This window comes from Artibeus jamaicensis, unplaced genomic scaffold (assembly GCF_021234435.1).
Source record: "Artibeus jamaicensis isolate MK-2021 breed Jamaican fruit bat unplaced genomic scaffold, CSHL_Jam_final contig_233, whole genome shotgun sequence".
Lineage (NCBI taxonomy): Eukaryota > Metazoa > Chordata > Mammalia > Chiroptera > Phyllostomidae > Artibeus > Artibeus jamaicensis.
In genome coordinates, this window is record NW_026521486.1 from 48,598,818 (window position 1) to 48,617,499 (window position 18,682).

Sequence of the window (18,682 nt, forward strand, 5' to 3'; positions counted from 1 at the left end):
AAGATTGTTATAAATATTAATTATTAACATAACTACAAAAAGCTTACTTGTTCGCTGAAGCCTTGTAATAAATAGTTTACAAGCTTTGTCAGAGATAAATTTGTCATCTGCATCTTACGGTGATTCAGCAACAGAAGAGAAGTCACGTCCAACTCCAGGCCCAGCAGCTCCTGTGTCAGCTGTGCTTTTGTTTTGACTTTGAGGTATTACAAATGCTGCTAGAGTTCTTGGAGCAAAAGTTGTATCTTCTCTGCAGTCTGGTGCTTTTGGATTAATGTGCCAACCAAATTTGTCCCAAGTCCATTTATTAACATACTGTGCATAATGATTATCAAACCTATGTTCTCTGACACTTCACTATAAAGGATTTTACTCCTTGAGGAAATATCCCTGCCTTACATTTTTTTGTATATCTTACACCGTAGTCTCTGTATTAACTGCTTTGTGCTAACGTAACTACAGGCTGAGCTAAACTGAATTAGTATACATGTGTGTGTATGATTGGTTTTACAGCAAGAAAGAGTAGAATTTTTATTAACCCTGTAATTCCCATTCAAAAGGACAAATCAGAATGAATTCCAAATTTGAAAAAAAGTTGGAACATTTCATGATTGAATAGATGTTATAAAATTTTATATATTTCTTTGTCCACTAAGCAAAACTGAAAATGGTAAAGAAAAATTATTTGCACCCAGAGATTGAATATTAGGGTGGCCTACCATCTGGGCTCTTTTGTAAGGACATGGAAAAGCTGTTCATGAGGTGTACATTTGCCGTGGAAAAGGCGCTGTCAATTTAATGTTCTTTTTCTGCAAAAAGCCTACCAGAAAACTTTGATCCTGTATTTCTGGATTACTAGTAAATGTTTACCCAAAACCAGAACAAATTTGACTACCCTTCATAGTGCCAGGAGACTTGGTACAACTGTGGCAAAATGTTGTAGGTATGCAAGTTTTAATTGTGGGTATTTCAGAACTCCAGCTGGAGTACTGCCTGGTAAATCCATTAGAAGCAAAGCTGTCGAACTTTATAGGCCAAAATATAAAATACAAAATATGTGAGCACATATGTGGGAATAGGTGATTTCCATAAGGACTTTTGCTTTAAGCACAGTTTACCAAGAAATGTGTTTGTTAGCTTGCTACTGCCATCTACTGGTATACTGTAATATACAGGAATAAAAGAATTAGGTGTGTTTATTGGAATCCTTAAAATATTCTTTACTGAGTGTAATACAATTTCCTTGTAATCTACACAGCGTTTACTTGGTAGTATGCTTTTAGTTAACAGAATCCCTAAGTCTTTCTGCTCTATTACAGTGTGTTACTTCTCTGTTTCAAGTTTCTGATCAAACCTTTTTTTGTCATCCCTCCTTAGTTTAATGGATCGAGAAGTGGCATTGCTTGCTGAAATGGACAAAGTGAAAGCTGAAGCAAGTAAGACTCATCTTTAATTAAAGATCTTACCACTTAGTAGGTACCTGCCTCTCAACCCCTATAACAAAAGCTCAATATAAATGCCACAACCAGAGTTTGTATATTTAGTTAAACAGTCTTGAGCAGTTGTACTGCACTGGTATATGAATTTTTTTCAGGCAAACAGCTTTTCAAGAGCCTGCTTTTAAAATATTTTCAAATTTTAATGTTCTTGGTGTAGAGTTCCATGTATGAGAGACGGTCGTGGTGTCTGCCACCATGGCATCAACTTAGGAAAATAAAGTCTCTCTCCAGCACCTTTGCTTGATTTATTCATGTATTTATTTATTTGTCCACTGATTAAAGAATTCCTTTGGCATAATCGGAAGAGACATCACCAGGCTGCCTCAGTTTAGTGTACACATTCATGTCATTCCCCGTGTCAGAACTCTGTTTCCTCGGTTTGTAGGACAGTTTTTGCTGTGTCTGTTAGCACTGGTTGGAGGAAAAGCAGTGGGCTGAGGGCTTAGGATACCTTGGCTAGGGTCCCCTGAAAGCTTACTGAAGTAGATTCTGGAGGAATAGAGTCTAACTTGGGTAATTTTTGAGGTTTTATATGGAAGAATAAATACCTGTTTTTGGTAATTTCTATAAGTATAGTCAAAGATGTACCTACAGCTATATGAAAAGAAAAATGTCAACTGCAGTTTATACAGTGGCATTAATTTGGGGCCTTTCAGCAGCAGGTTTTACTTTCATGAATTGAATGCCAGATCTGTAATTAAGAAGGTTGTTTCTTTGAACCTGCTCTTAAACTGGTAAGAATGGAAATAGGTTGAGGTGATGACTCACAATGAAATAGTTCCTGCCTATGGTCATGGACCAGAGGAGGCAACTTTGAAGCACTGAGCTGAATTCAGTTTTGATTCATTTTAACCTGAAAGGTTCAATATATAGCAGAGATGTTACCTACTTTTTTTCAGAAGTAAGATTACCTTTAAATTGAGTAGTATATCCTGAAATTTCTAAATGTGACAGTTTTAGTTCATTCATATACTTATGTGTTCTTTGTATTTGAGAGGCTAATATAATTAACTCCCATCTCCTGCTTCAGCCAATTATCAGTTCATGGCCAATATTATTTTATCAAATTCAGAGCTACAGTTTTACTTAACTTCATCAGTTTTATATCTATGTCTCCTTTCTCCTGTGCTAAAAATCCTGGTTTGCAATGACACTAATATAATTACTCATTTACCAATATTATCAAGGAGGTGCTGCTTTTTAAATACACATTATAGTTTTATTAATTTATATATTTAGAGTGCTTCACCATTCAGAGTTTTTCTTCTACTCATGTATGATCTTTATATCAACTTTATAAAGTACTGAGGGTTTCTTTTTTTTTTTTCATTTCATAAATGAAGAAAAAGGTGTGGCTTGTCTAAAGTCATATATAATTAGGTTCTCTGAGTTAAACTGATATATGTAGAAATCTTTACTCAACACATTTTCTCCATCTTAGAATCCTAGAGTGCTGGAGCTGAGAGAAAGTGAATTTGATACAAATAGCAAGTGGGTTTTTATCTTGGGAGGCAAACCAATACATCATTTGTAGCTTCTGAGCCTTGGTGTTTATATAGGCATGTGCCTGATTTACTGGGACAGGGTGCCCTTACTGATTAACCTGACATGGGTACAGGCAATCCGTGGCGGGCATATATGTGGCAATCAGGTTAAGAAAACTCACTGAAGAGGTTCAGCTCTCTGGAATACCTGATGTAGCTCTTTGAGAATTCTGTTTTTTATAAAATAAATTTGGCTAATTTCTCAGTAGTGTAACAGTTAGGAATTGAGTTTGATTACATGCAACAGAGTGGCCTAAATAAATGTGAGTTTATTTTTTTCTCATGAAATGAAAGGCCCAGAAGTAAGTGATCCAGGGCTAAAGGGCATCTCCAAAATGACATGAGGGACCCAGGCTGCTCTCTCCTTCTCCAGCCATCCTTAGAGTGTGTTTATGGTCAGAGGCTCCAGTCAAGGAGGGGCAGTGTTACATGCTGGCTAAGCCTCCTTTAAAGAGCTTTCCTGTAGACTTCGACCTGTAAGTTCTGCTTGTCTCTTAATGGTCAAACTGTATTACATGACTGTCTTATTTGGTCGGTGCCCAAAAACATGAAACTCCTGGTAGGATGAAAAGGAGAGTGGATAAGAAGTCACTAACAGTCTTTTCTACAGTCTATACCTAATGTCCCTCTTTTTCCTAAAATGAGAATACACTCACCTCCTCCTCAATGGCCTCACCTCCAAAGTCTCATGTAGTCAGTATATTCAGCTGAAAGTCCTGGACTTCTGGAGAATTTCATACCTTTGAACAGGTCTGAATAAGGCACACTGCAGCCTGGGGCCCCATAAACTAAAAGTTAAATGTTCTCTCTTCCAATATTACGCTGGTAGAGAAAGAAGAAATAATCATAGTAAAAATTCCCACTCAGGAAAGCAATGATCTGCCCCAGCTGGTGCGGCTCAGTGGACTGAGTGCCAGCCTGTGAACCAAAGGGTCACTAGTTGAATCCCAGTCAGGGCACATGCCTGGGTTGTGGGCCGGGTCCCCAGTAGCAGATGTGTGAGAGGCAACCACACATTGATGTTTCCCTCTCTTTCTGCCACCCTTCCTCTCTGTCTAAAAATAAATAAATAAAATCTTTAAAAAAAAACTTAAAGAAAAGCAGTGATCAAATCTTACTGGACAAGAATATCAGTCCCTGCTCTGGTTGGTTCATCTGGCAGCCCCTAGTTCTACTTCCTAGGTGGGATGATTTTGTCCACATCCTCTGTAGCCCCTACTGTCCACTCCGAGAGGTTTCCTTTAAAATTTTTAAACATTTGTATTGTTTGGCAAGATGGTAGCGTGGGCAGACATGGCTCACCTCTTCACACAACCATATCAAAGTTACAACTAAAATATAGAGTAACCATCACTCAGAACTGTCAGAAATTGAGTTAAATGGAAGTCTGACAACTACAGAATTAAAGAAACCATATCCATGCATACTGGTAGGAGGGGTGCAGATACAGAATAGGCTGGTCCCACACCCACACATGGTGGGTAAAAATTTGGGAGGGATATCTCTTGGGCTAGGAGTTCCAGCCCCACACCAAGACCCCCAGCCCAGGGTTCCAAGGCCAAGAAGAAGAGACCCCACAACTTCTGGATGCAAAAAACAGTGGAGATTGAGTCAGCAGAAGGAACTGCTGGAGCCCTAAGCAGTTCCTCTTAAAGAGCCCACACATGGACTCACCTGCCTACTCAGACTCATTCCCTCTGAGCTCTAGCACCTGGGTGGCAGCTTGAGGGCATCAGTGGCATACTGGGAGAGGCTGAAGTGTCAGGCATTGGGCTGAGCAGAGGCCACTGTCCCTCTTTTGAGCCCTCTGCCTGCAGAGCTACAGAGCCCACAGGCTGGTGCCATGTCTGAGACTCCATCCACCTGGCTAACACTGTTTGACCTGCCAAGGAGATCCCAGGAGACCCTGCCCTACCGAACTTATGGGTTCGGCCAGGTCCCCAGTACCAGGTGTGTGAGAGGCGACCACACAATTGATGTTTCCCTCCATTTCTCCTACCCTTCCTCTCTGTCTAAAAATAAATAAATAACATCTTTTTTAAAAAAACTTAAAAGCAGCTTGGGTCCACCCAAGCTGCTTTTCCATTGAATGGCTGGCCTGAACTCCTAAATCCTATCAAACAAGCAACAGCTGGCTTCAGTGAGCCCCAGGCCTGGTGCTAGCAGCAGCCATCCTAGATTCACAGCTTGGCTTTGCCTGGGAACCTCCAAGCCCAGCACAAGTAGCAGCCATCTCAGATTGCTGTATAGCTCGTATATTGTGGCCCCAGGCCAAACACAGGTGGGGGCTGACCTTGGCCTGTACCACCCAGGAAAACTCAGAGCCTGTGCACCCAGTGGACAGCTAAAAACTACATAGGAGCACCACCACCCTGCCCTGGCACAGCTGATCCACCATGGAGGACAGAGGTTGGTGGTAAGTTGTCACAGCCAGTCCTTGCAGCTGACTGGCCTGGGTGAATCCCTCCTGTTGACCTGCCAACAGCAACCAAGGCTCAACTGCAACAGGAGGATGTACTGAGCCCACACAAAGGGGGCACCTCAGGTACCCAGCTTGGGTGATAGGGGAGGCTGTGCCACTGGACCCTACAGGACATCTACCACATTAGGCCACACTACCAAGACACAGAGCAAAAGCAGCTCTACCTAATACATAGAAACAAATACAGGAAGGCTGCCAAAATGAGGAGACAAAGAAACATGGCCCAAATGAAAGAACAGATCAAACCCCCCCAAAAAGAACTAGATGAAATGGACATAAGCAATTTATCAGATGCGGAGTTCAGAACACTGGTTATAAGGATGCTCAAGGAACTTAGTGAGGACCTCAACGGCATAAAAAAGATCCAGTCAGAAAGGAAAGATACACCAATTGAAATAAACAATTTACAAGCGAACAGTAGAGTGGATGAAGCTGAGAATCAAATCAATGATTTGGAACATAATGAAGCAAAAAGCAAACAATCAGAAGAACATGAAGAAAAATGGAATCCAAAAAAATGAGGTTAGTATAAGAATCCTCTGGGACAACTTCAAGAGGTCCAACATTTGCTTCATAGGGATGCTAGATGGCGAAGAGAAAGAGCAAGATACTGGAAATCTATTTGAAAAAATAATGAAAGAAAACTTCCCTAATTTGGTGAAGGAAATAGACATGTAAGTCCAGGAAGCACAGAGAGTCCCAAACAAGATGGATGCAAAGAAGCCCACTCCAAGACACATCATAATTAAAATGCCAAAGGTTAAAGAGATATTTTTAGAGAGAAGGGAGGAGGGAGAAAGCGAGGGAGAGAAACATTGATGTGTGAGAGATGCATTTATTGGTTGCCTCTCATATGCTGCCCACTAGGGACCTGGGCCGCAACCCAGGCATGTGCCCTGACTGGGAATTGAACCAGCAACCTTTTGGTTCACAGGCCAGCATCAATACACTGAGTTACACCAGCCAAGGCAGAAGATGCTTAACAGACTGAACGACCTAAATATTCACCATTAGGGAGCTTAGTAAATAATTGTGGTATATCCATATAGTTGAATACTAAGTGGCTGTTAAACAGTGAGGGAGAGCCAATGTATTAATAAAGATTGGACTTCAAGATATATTAAGTAAAAATAGCTAAAATAAAGGAGGAACCATGTATATGATACACACCCATGTGTGAGGAGAGGGCAAAGGAGAGAAGTATGTATTATGTTATGTATGTATAGAATATATTTGGAAGTATACTTAAGAAATTAATAGTGGATTCCTCTGGGGAGGGGACCATAAAGTCAGAAGTAGGAGGCACACTTTTACTTCTCATTCATTTATTTATTCTAGGTAATTATTTTTTTTACCACTGTGCATGTTTTGTTTTATGTGCTGCTTGATAAAACAAATTATTTGCCAGGAAGAGGAAAAGGGGAAGTAACAGATGATTTCTGCATCTTTATGATTTCATAAAGTGTTTACCTTTAACTGCCCTCACAGTCCCTCAGGAAGGCAGAAGCCGGACCTTCGGTGTTTCCATTTTCTGGGGGGCTGGGCAGCTAAGCCCCTGGCTGTCCCATACATCCTATAAGGCCTGTACTTCCACTTCTCCTTTATTCTGTTGAGAGCAGATCACAAGAGTTTACTACTTTTTCCCTACAGTGGAAATTTTGCTCAGCCGACAAAAGAAAGCTGAACTTCTAAAGAAGATGACTGATGTGGCTGTTCGAATGTCAGAGGAGCAGTTGATTGAGCTCAGAGCTGATATCAAGGTAAAATCAGCTTTCCTTCCCTTTCTGCCTTTCTTCTTGTTCTTGGGGGCTAACATAGCAAATCTCCATAATTCATAGTCATAGCTAATATATTGAACTCCTGATCTTCCTTTCAAAACCTGGCCCTCCTCCAGCTTCCCTTTCTCTGTTAGTGGTACCATCATCTATCCAGTTGTCCAAGCTGGAAACCTTAGGGAATGTTTTCTTTCCTACATGAAATCTATTAGTAGGCCTTGTCCACTTGGATTCCTTCAGAATCTCACATTTGACCTTTTCACCCCACCACCGTTCTTGACCCAGTCCCTGTCCTCTCCTTCATGGACTTCTGTAATAGCCCCTTAACTGATCGCAACCACCCTCCTTGTCACTGCCCCAGCCTCTCATCCCTCCAAATCTGTTCCTCACGAGAAACTTTCCCTTGCTTTTAGAATAAAGACTGCAATCCTTATCGTGGGCTGTAGGGCTCTGCATGGTCTGGCCCCGCCACCATCCTCATTTCATACCATGCCCCCTTGTTCTCAGCTCTGGCCGTATTAACTTTTCTTTCCTGCGGACACGTCCTGTTCCCTCCTGCTAGAGGGCTGCTGCACCGGCTGCCCTACCTATGTCCAAAATACTCCTTCCTCCCTGCCACTCCCAGCACACACAGTCGGTCACTCCCGACCTACTCATCCTGCCTGATTTTCCTGTCATATTCCCATATTTTGCACCTTCATGGTGCAGTTATGTTCCATATACATTTGATTAACCTGTCATTCCCAGTTATCGTGAACTTCTCATGGCAGGAACTGCTATCTCTCCCGTGCCTCACATAGTACCTTGGCACATAATAGGTATTCAGTAAGTATTTTAAATGGTGGTTGGTCAATTCTGATTTTATAGAGAAAAATTAATAATTTGAGATGTTGGTTATTTTATAATCTATTTATAAAATGGTTCCTTGTGTTTAACACTCATACACTTTATTTTACTTTTTAACTTTATTTTTCAATTATAGTTGACATTCGGTATTATTTTACATTAGTTTCAGGGGTACAGCATAGTGATGGGCAATCATGTAACTCACAAAGTGATTCCCCTGATATTTCAGGTACCCACCTGGCACCATACATAGCCACTCCAGTATTATCGACATATCCCCTATGCTGTACTTTACGTCCTCGTGACTATTTTGTGACTACCAATTTGTACTTCTTAATCCCTTTACCTTTTCCACTGAGTCTCCCAACACTTCTCCCCTCTGACAACCATCAGTTTGTTCTCTGGGTCTATGAGTCTTTCTGTTGTGTGTGTTCATTTATTCTGTTCTTTAGATTTTTCACATAAGTGAAGTCATATGGTGTTTGTCTTTGTCTCACTTACTTCACTTAGCATAATACCCTCTAGGTCCATCCATGCTGTCACTAATGGCAAGATTTCATTCTTTTTACGGCCAAGTAATATTCCATTGTATATATGTACCACAACTTTTTTATCCAGTTATCTATTGGGCGTATGGATTGCTTTCATGTCTTGGTTATTGTAAATAGTGCTGCAGTGAACATGGGGGTGCTAGTATATCTATTCAAATTAGTGTTTTGAGTTACTTTGGATATATACCCAGAAGTAGAATTACTGAGTCATAAGGCAGTTCCATTTTTAATTTTTTGAGGAACCTCCACAGTGTTTTCTGTAGTGGCTGCTCTAATCTGCATTCCCACCAGCATTGCACGAGGGTTCCCTTTGCTCCACATCTTTGGCCAGCAGTTGTTTGTTGATTTATTGATGGTAGCCATTCTGACAGTCATGAAGTGATATCTCATTGTGGTTTTAATTTACATTCTCTGATGATTGGTGACATTGAGCATCTTTTCATATGTCTATTGGCCATCTGTATGTGCTTTTTGGAGAAGTGCCTTTCAGTTCCTCTGCCCATTTTTTAATCTAAGTGTTTGGTTTGGGGGTGTTGAGTTGTCTGCGTTCTTTGTAAATTTTGGAAATTAACCCCCCATCAGATGTATCATTGGTGAAAATATTTTCCCATTTAGTAGGTTGTGTAGGTTGTCTTTTCATTTTGTTGATGGTTTCCTTTGCTGTGCAAAACCTTTTTATTTTAAAGTAGTCCCATTTGTTTATTTTTCTTTTGTTTCCCTTGCCCAAGATGATATATCAAAAAATACTGCTATGAGAAATGTCAGCAAGTTGACTGCCTATGTTTTCTTTTAGGATTTGTATGGTTTTGAGTCTTACATTTAAGTCTTTAAGCCATTTTGGGTTTATTCTTATTTATGATGTAAGAAGGTGGTCTAGTTTCATATATTTGCATGTATGATTCCAATTTTCCCAACACCATTTATTGAAGACTATCTGTATCCCATTGTACATTCTTGCCTCCTTTGTCAAATATTTGACCACAAAGGTGTGGGTTTGTCTCTGGGCTTTCTCTTCTGTTCCATTGGCCTCTGTCTGTGTCTTATTTGATGCCAGCACCGTGCCATTTTGATTACTGTAGATAGCCTTGTGGTACAGGTAGTGCGATACCTCCAACTTTGTTTTTCTTTCTCAAGATTGCTGTGGCTACTGGGGTCTGTTGTGGATCCATATAAATTTTTGGATTTTTTGTTTTAGTTCTATAAAATGCCTTTGGTATTTCGATGGGAACTGTTTTGAATCCATAGATTGCTTTGGTAGTATGGACATTTTAGCAATGTTAGTCCTTCCTGTCCATGAGCACAGATGTGCTCCAAGTTATAAGGTGGGGCAAAAATACGTTTGTAGCTGTGAGTAGGCAAAACACAATTTATTTTTATTTATTTATTAACTGTTGTATTATTTTCCATACAAACCACTGTAAACCTACTTTTGTACCATACTGTGTTTGTATTTTTTTACATTTCTTTCTAAAGTGTCTTATAATTTTCTAAGTATAGGTTTTTTATCTCCTTGGTTAGATTTTTTCCTAGGTATTTTTTTATGCAGCTATAAGTGGGATTGTTTTCTTAGTTTTCCTTTCTGATAGTTCATTATTAGCAACTGATTTCTGAATATGTATTTTGTACTTGCTACTTTACTGAATTCATTTATCAGTTCTAGTAGTTTTTTGGTGGAATCTTTAGGGTTCTCTAACATTCACGCATTTTAGATTCTTAGCTAAAGAAAAATGTTTCTGAGACTAAGCATGGGAACCCAAGAGAGGGTGGGATATTCATTGGTAGTTGTAGACACTGGTGTTCTAAATGGTTGGCACGGCTCACTGGTATACACGGTGAGCTGTCTGAACAGGCGTTCCCTACCCCCGCACCTTTAACCTCCATTCTTGCTGAACACTGGAGATTTAGTGCCATATTTAAGAGGAGTACTTGCTGCAGAAACGCTGTAGCAGCCTTTGTAAAATGAAAACATAGCTGGAAGATCACCTAAGCCTGCAGGTGTCCTTGTCATCATTCTGACCCAGTGTTTCATGCAGACCTTCAGTCATGGTGTTGTTCTCACTTCTTCCCCTTCGACTCTGTTGGAGTGAAATAGCCAAACAATGCAAATTTTAAGTTACCATTTTCTGATTAACTAAAATTCTATTACATAAAATTTTAAAAGATTTTATTTATTTTTAGGGAGAGGGGAAGGGAGGGAGAAAGAGATGGAGAGAAACAACAGTGGTTGCCTTTCACACATGCTCAACCGGAGCCCAACCAGCCCACAACCCAGGCATGTGCCTTAATGGGGAATCAAACCGGCAACCTTTTGCTCTGCCGACAACATTCAACAAACTGAGCCACACTGCTCAGCACTACATTACTAAATTTTTTAGAAAGTCTTCACATTGATGCAAATCAGTCTCATTCAACTATCTGGAAGAAGTTGGAAACCCCTTTGGAATTAGATGGGAATTCTGGCTCTCACACTCTTCATCTGTTCTCCTTCCCACGTGGTTGAAAAGCTGCTAGAAATATTTCTGCAGGCTGACTAAGGATCTGTTTCTCTCCACATTTGCAGTGTACTGAAGTGGGTGCTATGCAATTTAAATGTCTTATTTCCAGATAATTTTATTTCCGTCATTGCTGTTATGTTTTTGGCTCAACCAACTCTAGAATTTGTCTCAGACTTAATCTCATACTGATATTACATTTCTGAAGGCTTTGTCACAGGTTTGTATGCTTTCCTAGGCCATAGTATACTCTGATGCTTTAGGGCTTTGAGGGCTAGAGGTAATTTTTTTATTTCTTCTTTCCCTTTCACTGCTCCTCAAAGGTTCTGATGCATTCACTTCTGCCCCTTGAGAATCCAAAGTGGAGCTAGACCACTGCCAGTCAGAGGACTGCTCTGCGGGGTTCAGTTCTTCTTCCAAATTGTATCTAGAAGAATTACAACTTTTCCTTTTCATCTTCTTCTCGTCTGAAGAAGAAAAATGATTCCAGGCTACCTTAGAATTGTTTATTGAAATAGATTCCCAGAAGCACTTTATTTCTAATGTGTATTTAATCCCACAATTTCTGTAGTATAGTTTTTGACCTAAGGGGTTCTTCTCAGTTCATTTGGCTTAAAAGGATTAAATTATTTGCAGCATAAATTTCTTATTTGTAAAGTTGACTTTTCACATGAACGATTTTCCATCTCAAGAAGTTTCTATTTCAAGGACCCCAAAATCCTGCTTTATAAAGAAGTGAGGTGGGTTTACCAAGGAAGTTTCCATCTATTTAAATGTTGTAACTTATGAGCGTTTTGCTGCAGCCTCTGCTTCTGTACAAAATGGAACAATGTAGAGAGTAGCCAACAGTGGAAAGATGGCCCTCTGCTGTGAATTCCTTCTCCTTTCTCTACAGTTTCTCTTGATTATTCTTAGTGGCCTTTGGTCATCATAGTGTTTTATAAAGCTCCCAAATAGACTTATATTTGGGTCTTAAAGAAAATGACTGAATTTTTGTCAGTCACCCAGCATGGATAATACTGTGGTCAATGAGCAAACTTTGAAGCAGTAAAAAGAATTCAATTGAAAATAACTGTTTCATCCTTACTTAGCAAGCTGTGGATTCCATGTACACAGTTTGTCTCACCTGGAGGCTGTTCTTTGCCCTTTCTCCAGCACTTTGTTAGTGAACGTAAATATGACGAGGATCTGGGACGAGTAGCCCGGTTCACCTGTGATGTAGAGACCCTAAAGAAGAACATCGATTCGTTCGGACAAGGTGAGAGGGTGAGAAATTCGGGGCACTGGAGATGGCCACGAGAAGACCACACTCTACTAATTAGACACTCAGGAGCGGGTCAGCTTCTCCACCGATTCTTTAGCGCCCCTGATGTTTTTGTTTCTTTGCTTGTTTTTATGAAGAGTAGCTCTGAGATCTTTAAGAAGTCAGTGGATGCAGTTGCTTTGAGCCTTGAGGATGGGCTCCCTAAATGTGCAATAAGATGTTTTCATCCATCCACTCATTCTCTGTTGTGCTGAGAGGTATATGATACGAAGTGTAAACAGCACGGAGCTCTGGATTCAGACCAAGTTTGAATCCTGCCTCCACACTGACCTTTTGCAACTTTGTTTTACTCCTCTCCAAAATAGAGGTAACAGTACCTGTGTTGCCTGGTGCATAATAGGTACTTAAACAATACCTTCAAAGGGGCGGGGCCTCTAGGTGGACAGTGTGTGTGTGACACCAACCCTAAGCTCAGCAACTTCATTCTTCCCATCTCAGTGTGAAAGCGAAATGTCGGATTCAGGGCAGTGGTTGTGAACTCAACATTAGTCCAGGCTTAACACCAAGAAAAAATCTAGTGGGCAGCATTAAACCATTGAATTCAGACAATATTCTAGTTGGAAATGTTAATATTTTTTCAGCCTGATTGGTATTTTGAATTTGAGATTATTTTTGTGAAAGAACCCTGGGAAGATACATGTTTGTCATAAACTAGTTCTGTTCATATTAACTAATCTTGATTTTTTTTATGTTGTACATCATTCAAATTTTAAAAAAAGGATTTAGCTCTTCCCCTTCCTCTTTCTTTGCAAAGTCTGTACTTTAGAGCAAGGGTCCCCATCCCCCTGGGCCATGGACCCTTGGTGGTCTGCAGCCTGTTAGGAACCAGGTGCTGGCCTGAGCTCTGTCTCCTGTCTCTGCCCTGCACCCCACACCCACCCCCGCAGCAGGAGGTGAGTGTGGGTGAGAGGGTGTGTCTGAGCTCCGCCTGCTCCCCCAACCCACCTCCCACCTGGAAAAATTGTCTTCCACCAAACCTGTCCCTTGTGCCGGAAAGGTTAGGCCCGCTGCGTTAGTGTTCCTCACATAGGAAACTAAACATATGGCTTATATTATTATTCCCAGGCTTAGTCAACTGCCAGAGCTAGAGCCAGTTGAGACGGTAGCAAGTGTCAGGAAGTCCTTAGTTGGGGGGCTGGGGCACTCTGCTCGGAAACTGCTGCCCCGCCTCTGCGAGCTCCTTTACAGGGTACTGGGGATTTGGAGGGGGCAGGGGGAGAGGGCAGAGGGGAGAGTTTCCTTTTTGTTACCCTTTGTATAAGATTTTCTTTATAGCTACTCAGCTAGGCAGTTCTTTATCTTAAATTGTGAAATGGGCAAATAGGGAACCTTACCCTTCATGCTTTTCCATCATACGACCACATATTTTTTATACTTCTGTTTCAGTGTCCCATCCAAAGAATAGCTATTCAACCAGGTCCCGATGTGTCTCGGTTGCATCTGTGTCCTTGAGCAGCCTGTGTGATGCCTCTGCTGCTTCCTCCTCCACCTGTGCCTCCACTCCCAGCCTTACGAGTGCCAACAAGAAAAACTCGGCACCGGGAGAGACTCCCGCGGGCACGACTCACGGCAGCAGCGGCCGGCCCTGTCAGCCTCATCGAGAGGTAACCTGGCTTCTACACCGAGCTGGTTAGGAAGAAAGCTGCCAGACTGTGACAGTTTAAATGCTGACAGCTCTCAGTACTTGATCTTCCTCTCTTTATTCCCATTCCACATTTATTTTGAATGCCTCCAGCCCGAGTTAGTTCCAGAGGAAGCATTTGGTTTGTACGTTCCAAGCCACCAGCCAGTTTAGATTTCCTGTTTTCAAGATGGCTTGACTTTGTGATGCTGGCAGAGATCCTAGCTGTCATAGGTAGGTAGTATGGCCCGGTAGTCAGTCACCCTGGTAGTCCCGCACTGTCTTGAAGTGGATGAGTACCACAGTGGCAGGCTCGCCAGAGCGAAGCAGCAGCTCCCCAGAAGCACAGCACAGAATACGTCAGGGAGCGAGAGAGCGAACCCGGTGCAGTGGAGAGTGAACACCAGAAGGCTGGAGCACAGTCCATAGTTTCTTTTCCTTGATTTGAAGAAGATACACAAGCACAGTTCAAGGCAGTGCTGGCAGCAGTTCTTCAGAACTGGTATCACGTTGGAATTGGCAGATAAGAGTAAAACCCCTGCCATAAGCTTTCTGGGCTGTAATGTAAAATGTACTGCATGTCACAGCGGCATGACTGGGTCTGTGGTTCATGATATATAGCAAAGAAGATCATAATGATGTTTATTTTATTATATAACAAATGTTCGTCATCTGTACAAATTGCTTTTTATCTGCAAAGTTCAGACATGTGATAAGATACCTGCCCAACTGAGTGCTTATAACAACTCAATATTCTTTGCCGAGTCAAAGAATATTATTTGTTCTCCTTTAGCTCCTGCCCAGCTAAAGAAAAGTGAATTCCTCTTCAGTGGGGATGAGCCTAGGGGTGAAAGGCAGGGGCAAAAACAGTGAAAGATTTGTTATTTCTAATGTAGTGGCTAGGCCGAGGTGGCGGGCAGAATTGTGTGAGTCTGGAGCGGTAGCTGGGTCCCAAACGTGGAACACTACAACTGTGCTATCAGAATACTCCTGTCAGCTGGACTGGGACAGACGGAGTGCCCCAATGCAGAGTGTTTTGAACATCGTACTCTTTTATCCTTAGGTGTTGCCGGCGAACAGACGAGGAGGACAGGGCTACAGGCCACAAGGCCAAAAGATCTGTGACCCCACAAACCAAGGGCAACGTGACAGTGTGGGCCGTTACAGAAATAGCTCATGGTATTCGTCTGGCTCCAGGTATCAGAGTGTGTCATCCCGGGCACCAGGAAACGCTAGTGAACGCAGCCAGGCTCACTCTGCAGGGACCAGTGGCACTGGAGCCAGTGTGGAACCCAGCCAGCCCAAGCCCTCGTTCAAAAGGGGTTCCCCCCAGCGCAAACCCAGGACCTCTCATCCTGAAGCTGTGAGCTCTTGAGGGAAACTCCAGTTGGCCTCTCTTGTCTATGCCACACAATTCAACTTGGTAACTGGACTTGGGGGAACTTATAGTTAGATTTAATAACAAAAAGAAATTTTCGCCTATCACTTTTTATGCCATTCTGAATATATTTGGTTTCTTCTTTCCTGATTTCCCCTTTACCATTTTCAGAGGGGAAGCTGTTTTTTTCCCTTGACCTTTCCCAATGATATGGATTAATTCTGATTGGTCCTTTCTACCAGGAATCATGGGCAACCGTTGCCAGGTTTCCCAAGGTGAAGCAGGGTTCTTCCCAGGGCACCACCAGGACTTTCCGTTGCCCGAAGAGGCCTCCCTCAGCAAACCATTCAGGCCCCCGGAGGAGACGGGTCAGAGCCAGTCCTGCTGCCTCTCCAGTCCGAGCAGGGCCACACATGCCTGTCAGGTCCCCTCTCAACAACAGTTTCCCCAGGAGAGGCGGCGAGGGGCCGTGCCCCGCACTCAATCAGCCATGAAGGGGAAATGTTATTGGTGAAAAGGAAGGAACACCAGGAAGTACTTGATAATCTTCATCTCCTCCCAGAATGTGCCCGAGACTGACACTCGGATCAGGGTTTCGGTTGCTGGCTTGGCACAGCAGCGTAACCCTCGGCTTCTCTTCCCTTAGATTGCAAACCAGTCTTTGGGAAAGTAGCATTTAATTAAAGTTAAAAGAAGGGGAAAAAATTTCTTTGTTTCAATGTTTGAAGATTTTTGTTATTGTTATTCTCTCTCTTTCCTGAATTGTATTCTTATCCTGAACCAAATTTATAGCAATGTAATGAGTGTTCATCTAAGGTGTTACCCATCAAAAACTTGCTGCAGTCAGTCTTTATAGTTGCATAAATAAAAACAACTGCACAAATAGTCCCACATTTGTTTCCTAGCAGTGAGTGATTTCATTTCACTACCTGTTTTTCTTCGGGCCTCATGGGGTAGAAGTCTCTCAGACAGCTTGTTTGGGGCTTAAATGAGGGTATCTGATGCCTCAGTCGTCTGTCCACTGCTTAGCTTCAGAACCAAATTAAAATGTGCAAGTGGGGATGAGCCAATGCAGCTGCTCCTGTGGGAAGGATTCGCAGGACAGGGAACGGTGGCTTTCCAAAGGAGAGCTTACCAGCTGAGCAAAACCACAGCTGCCGGCAGCTCTCCCAGGCAGCCAAAGGCTGCATCAGCACCTTCTCCTCCCGGCCTGCCCCTTGACAGGAGTAGTGAATGTAACGGTATAATTGAGCGCCTGCATGTAGCAGGTGGCACTGGTGCCAGACCCTTCCAGCCTACCCCACCCCCAGCATCTCTGATTTAATAACAGCAAAGCTATTTATTTCTCCAGCATTTGTTCTCCCAAGTCTGAAGCCCCGGCAGTAAGTGGCAGTGGTGCAGAACTTAGCCGCCTCAGGGCTTCCCCTGGCTCTGGATGAAGCTGAGCTGCCAGGGTTCAGGTTGGTTGAACAGATTTAGAGAGAAAGAGAGAGAGTGTGTGTGTGTTTCAGTATGAAAACAGTAGCGAAGGAGTCCTGGGAAGCCATTTTCTAAAAGGCTGATCACCTCATTTCGGAGAATTTGTCCAACAGCACCATCAGCCTGCTGGATGTCAGGAGAAAGCCTTGCTTTTCTGATTAATTGCTTACCTTACTTTATAAGAAATCCAGAGATTGAAGTAACCTTGAAGGATTATGAGGTCTATCCCTGTATCCACGCAAAACTGTATTAACCACCCAGACAGATGGGAAACCACTGCTTGTCAAAGCTGTCTTCGAGTCAAAATTAAAATCTCTTTATAGAAAAGTATTTGAAGATGTTTTTTCTGTGACTATAAAAAGATTGAAGATTATGAAGATTTTTCTACATTTTGTTTTTACTTATAAAAGTACTATTTAAAATATCAAATAATACAGAAATATAAATGGGTAAAGTTAAAGATTCCATCTTCTCTATTTCTCAGGGTTAGTAATGACTATTAATAATTTGGTGTATACTCTTACAGACCTTTTTCAAAGCATATATGTGTATACATACATGAATATGTAGGGTTTTTTGTTTTGTTTTTATAAAAAGAAATCATACTATATGTGTTCTACAATTCTTTATTTAGTTATGTATGTATGTATGTATGTATGTATAAATCCTCATGCAAGGATATTGATTTTAGAGAGAGAAGAAGGGAGAGAGAGAGAAGCACTGATGTGAGAGAGAAACATCCATCGGTTCCCTCCTGTACATGCCCCGACCAGGGATTGAACTCTCAACCTTTTGGTGTACATGGATGATGCTCCAACTAGCTGAGCCACCTGGCCAGGGCTCTATGATTCTTTTTTTAAATCTTGTCTAAACCATAGTTCATTTGGGGTCTTCTGTTGTAGATACTCTCCTATATTTGCCAATTTGACTTTCTTCAGTAAAGGTAAGTTAAGTTTGTCCTAAGTTTGCATTGTGTAGTCCATTCCTCGATCCCCAGAATACCTCTGGGTTTCCCAAGAGAAGGGAGTCTCCAAACCCTGGGCAACTTCCACTGTCTACCAGATCATCATTTTTCCTTCCCTTTCCATTGCCTCTTAGATATCGATGTTTTGCCCTTTCCCCTTAGAGACAGGACTTGAAACTTTGGGTTCCCTAGCTTTGGCAGTTATGTGCCACTTGAGAGAAAACATTTAAATTAGCATGACTTCATTATGAACATCAGATATTTCATAGGCCGCTTACTTAACGGCAATTCTTAAAATTCACTTTTTAAAAAAGCAATACAGACAAGTTTTTTTAAAAAGGTAGAAAAGAATACATTATGGGAAGTAAAAATGCTCTCCTGTCTTCTTCTGCTGATAAGTTACTTATTTATTTTGCCACAAATTTTCTAAATTCAAACATACAAATATGTTTTCCTTTTTTATATATAAATGGGAATCTATAATTCTATAAACTTGCTTTTTTCACTGGTCCTTTTTACAATTAGTTTTGTTTTATGAAAAAATCAATATATAAAAATGGCTAAAAAAAATGTAAACGGTTCAAAAGCGTGATAAAAAATCAGCCTCCATCCCACTCTGGACTCTGTGTTCCACCCAGCGAGGGCACACCTGGCGAGAGGCAGCACTCTGCATGGAAGAAACAGGCCTCCGGGTCCTGACTGCCGTGGCTCGGTTGGCTGGGTGTCA

General features: G+C 41.8%; 1 protein-coding gene across 9 annotated transcripts in view; it reads left to right on the forward strand.

The window, feature by feature from the left end:
* SPATS2 (spermatogenesis associated serine rich 2) overlaps positions 1 to 17,277 on the forward strand; it is a 114,305-nt gene extending 97,028 nt beyond the window's left edge. For all 9 annotated transcript variants that reach the window (XM_037136221.2, XM_037136175.2, XM_037136179.2 and 6 more), the window contains 5 exons: positions 1,378 to 1,436; positions 7,176 to 7,285; positions 12,345 to 12,447; positions 13,900 to 14,117; positions 15,198 to 17,277. In XM_037136221.2, the coding sequence (XP_036992116.2) occupies positions 1,378 to 1,436; positions 7,176 to 7,285; positions 12,345 to 12,447; positions 13,900 to 14,117; positions 15,198 to 15,509 (802 nt within the window). In that variant the 3' untranslated portion in view covers positions 15,510 to 17,277. The remainder of the gene's footprint in view (positions 1 to 1,377; positions 1,437 to 7,175; positions 7,286 to 12,344; positions 12,448 to 13,899; positions 14,118 to 15,197) is intronic.
* Positions 17,278 to 18,682: the final 1,405 nt, after the last annotated feature.